This window comes from Arachis ipaensis, chromosome B08 (assembly GCF_000816755.2).
Source record: "Arachis ipaensis cultivar K30076 chromosome B08, Araip1.1, whole genome shotgun sequence".
In the NCBI taxonomy this organism is placed as follows: domain Eukaryota; kingdom Viridiplantae; phylum Streptophyta; class Magnoliopsida; order Fabales; family Fabaceae; genus Arachis; species Arachis ipaensis.
Window position 1 is genome coordinate 34,942,445 of NC_029792.2, and position 4,052 is coordinate 34,946,496.

General features: G+C 35.1%; 1 protein-coding gene across 1 annotated transcript in view; it reads left to right on the forward strand.

The window, feature by feature from the left end:
- LOC107610916 (leucine-rich repeat receptor-like serine/threonine-protein kinase BAM3) overlaps nt 7–4,052 on the forward strand; it is a 7,115-nt gene continuing 3,069 nt past the window's right edge. Inside the window, exons 1-2 of the mRNA XM_021109288.1 lie at nt 7–49; nt 331–405. Coding sequence (XP_020964947.1) covers nt 357–405 — 49 coding nt within the window. The 5' untranslated portion in view covers nt 7–49; nt 331–356. The remainder of the gene's footprint in view (nt 50–330; nt 406–4,052) is intronic.

Here is a 4,052-nt window from a genome sequence, read left to right on the forward strand (position 1 = left end):
AATTTGAACCTTGCTAGTAACAATATTGGTGGACTCTTTCCTAGCAAAGGTATGAATTTACATGAATTATTAGAACATAATTTTCATGCATTGTAAGTATAAATGAGTTAAAAGAGTTTTATGTAAAAAATCAACTAGATATTATGATATTAGCAAAAATAATTAACTTTCAAACTTACTATTTAAAAAGTCATCTAAATACATAAATCTAATTAGATGATTGTATGTAAACTTTTTTATTGTATTCATGCATCAAAATTAAATTCTTATATTATTTTATACATAAGAATTTGTTTAATTTGTAGATTCTGATTAGAAATATTTGTTTAGTGGTATCACATCTGCAAAACTTGGTGATGTTGGACTTGAGTTTTAATTATCTTTATGGCGGCTTGACAACTCAAGGTACCCATTTCTATTTGAGGATTCATTTTTATCTCGTTTGGTGGGTTTATCAAAAGAATTGTGTTATTCGTATTATCTATCTGAAAGCATTAGGTAGAACTCATTAGTTATAGTATCTATGGTTGATTTTTATTCAAATTTTTATTTTCGTTTAGGAATGACAGTGCAATGGCGCGGGCAGGGATAGATTTTCGCACTACTTGAATTAGTCTAGCCCTATTTTATTCTATATAAATCCTATCCTGTTAGAACTCGTGAATAATAAAAATTTGTATCCTAATTCGTTCCGTGGAGTACTTGTCCATGGACGGATATACCCATATCCGATCCCGTTTCCTCCCAAGCACCAACTGTCTTATCAAAATTCACCATGAATTAGGTTGGATAATTACCCACCCCAGCTAAATAGGAACAAGACGAGTACTCGCAGGTACAAATTATATTATTATCTCTATTTTAGTCATTTTGATTACATTGTAAATTCAAAATTCGAGTGCAAGCTAAGTGCGATTAAACTAAAAAAGTTTTGAACTGACATTATATCTTCACTTAGTGATTAAAAGTTCGTTTTTGTAGAGACATATAAAAATAAGGAAGACCTATTATATTTTAAAACACCATTAAGAAGAGTTTATTAATGAAAGGATTATTTTAAAAATACTTAAGAGAATGACCAATTTTTTTTTTAAGTAGGCATTATATTCTTAGTTGTTGTTGTCAATTGTATTACTATATAACCAAATCTTGAATGGGTGAAAGTATCTACATAAAATTCTACATAAAGTCAGCAGATATTTTAATAGAAATATATATCAAACTGGATTAAAATTACTTGAGTTGATGTAATATTTATAGAAGTGTGAATTTAATGCAGCTGACTATTTCAAAATGGGAGAACTTACTCTGTAGATTGAGGGCACTTAACTATCCTCATTATGAGGAAGGTTTTATGCATAACAAAAAGTTATTCCCTCTACACGTAGTGAATTTGGAGGAGTGAGGGAAGCATATGGCTTGCTTCCTAAGTTAGATCGGGTCATGGATGAAAGAATCCGAATTGGAACCCTTCCGGATATAGGTGATCTATCAGCCGTCAGCGCGTTGGGTCAGATCGAGTTAAACTTTAATATAGAAACAGGATAGGGCTTCTTGAGTTATTGAACTCATATTTTTTTTTGGTGACTAAATAGAAAAGAAAGAAAGAAAAAGAGACAAAACCAAATTAATTGGATAGGGTCATATCTAAATCTATTAGATGTTGAAGCTCACTCCATGGTTGGCTCCAATTCGAGTGAATGTCCGCGACAGAAGCAGCTGCTTTAGCCATACAATCTGCAACACTATTTGCAGTCCTCTGAATTAAAAGAATAGAGACTCTCCAATTCCAATTCATAACCTCCTGTATATGTTTTGCCAAATCCCATTCCGAAATATCCTTACCAAGCATTCTTTGGTTTACCAAGAAAAGAGCTTCTAAACAGTCTGTTTCACAAATAACCTCACGAAATCCACTCTCCCAAGCAAGAAGTAAACCTCTCCAAATTGCATACAATTCAGCAAAAAGAACACTGCACACTTCGACTTTCCCAGTGCAACCTTTCAACCAACATCCATCAGGATTGCGAATGATACAACCAAAACCAGCATAGCCAGAAGGAGCAAACCAACTAGCATCACAATTCAATTTAACAGAATAAACTGGAGGTGGAACCCAATGCAAACAAAGTGAAGGAGGAGACAGAGATTGATGCATAGCAAAAATAGTGTGAAACTCCCTTACTGAACTACGAATCAAACTCACCACTTTACTAGGACTCCAAGAGTCATCTATATTAAATAAGTCATGGTTCCTGCTTCTCCAAATCCACCAGATGGTCGAAAAGAAAAGAAAAAAATTTTCACTCCTTGCACCTTTGTAGAGCCAATCATGTAAATTCGAGTTATCTGAATACAGGCCTAAAAGGTTCCAGACCTCCTTGGCACTAGGGCACTCCCGAAGACAATGAAGAATTGATTCAGAACCATTCTGACATCGATGACAGATGCTAGATAAAGCTAAACCACGACCCAAACGAAAATCTGCCGTAGGAATAGCATTATGAAGACTGAGCCAAATCAAGAACTTGTACTTCTCAGGAATATGCAGTCGCCATATCCACAACCAATTATCATGCTCATTCCAGTCAAACTTTCTTTTGACTAGCCAACTGTACCCACTCCTAGCTGAGTAAAGTCTAGAAGATGCCACACCCCACGACCAACCCGAACTCTCTCCAGCATTCAAATCTGGATTATAAGCATTCAAACGCTGTTTGACATCTTCTGGAATGATAGAGAAAATATCATGGAGATTCTATTGACCATCTTTCCAAACGTCTCTAATAGTTAAATCAGAGTCAGATATATGTATAAAAGGGACATCTTGAGCAATTGGACCCTCAATACTCCAATTGTCAAACCAAAAAGATTGATCAAGTGACCCAACGCACCAAGAGAAGGCATCCTTAAGAGCACCAAAAGCCTTTGAGATACTCTTCCAAACATGAGAAGCATTGCAAGGGACAGGGCCATCTAAAACTCTCTCATTCCTCATATACTTCGCCCTCAATAGAGCAACCCAAGGCTTGTCCTGACAATGAAAAAGTTGCCACACCAATTTACCAAGTAAAGATATATTAACACACGTAGGATCTCTAACACCCAGGCCACCAAATTTTTTTGGAGTGATCACGGTCCTCCAATTAACAAGAGAAAGACCTTTACCATCAACTTGACCCTTCCAAAGGAACTGTCTCATCATAAAAGATAATTTATCGCAAACCCAATTTGGAAAAAAAGATATCTGCATATGATAGACAGGAATGGATGCTGCAACAGAATTGATCAGGCAAAGTCTCCCTGCTTTATTTAGAAGCCTTCCTTTCCAATTAGCTAATCTTCCCCTCACTTTTTCAATCACCGAGTGAAAAGAAGCCCTACTCGTACGGGAATGATTAAGGTTAACTCCAAGATATCTTCCTAAGTTCAAAGCAAAACGTATTGAAGAAACACTAGTAAAAATATCTCTTCTACGAGCAGTCACATTTTTAGAACAAAAAGCTTTAGACTTTTCAAGATTCACTTTCATGCCAGATGCCTTGCAAAAAATGTTAAGAGAATGCATGACCATTTGGACCTGACTCTTTGTAGCCTGACAGAAGAGTAAGAGATCATCTGCAAACATCAAATGAAAAAATTTTGGGTCACCCCTAGTGACAGAAACTGGTTTCCACACACCCTCGACCACCTTATGAGATATATAGCAAGCAAGTCTTTCCATACAAAGCACAAATAAGTAAGGAGACATTGGATCGCCCTGTCTAAGCCCCATTCTAGGAGCAAAACTATCCAATCTATTCCCATTCCACATAATAGAAAGAGATGATGCACGGACACAAGTCATAATCAAATTAACAGTGATGATAGGAAAACCATATAGAAACGGATAGAAAAATTTCCGATATTTCAAGTTCAAATATTAACTTTTGGCAATAGAATTGCAAATTAAACTTATTTTAGTTCGATTTAGTTGGAAATTAAATATGAGAATTAGAATTATCTAAAAAATTGAAAATTATATTTTTATTTTATTTTAATATAAATTTTTT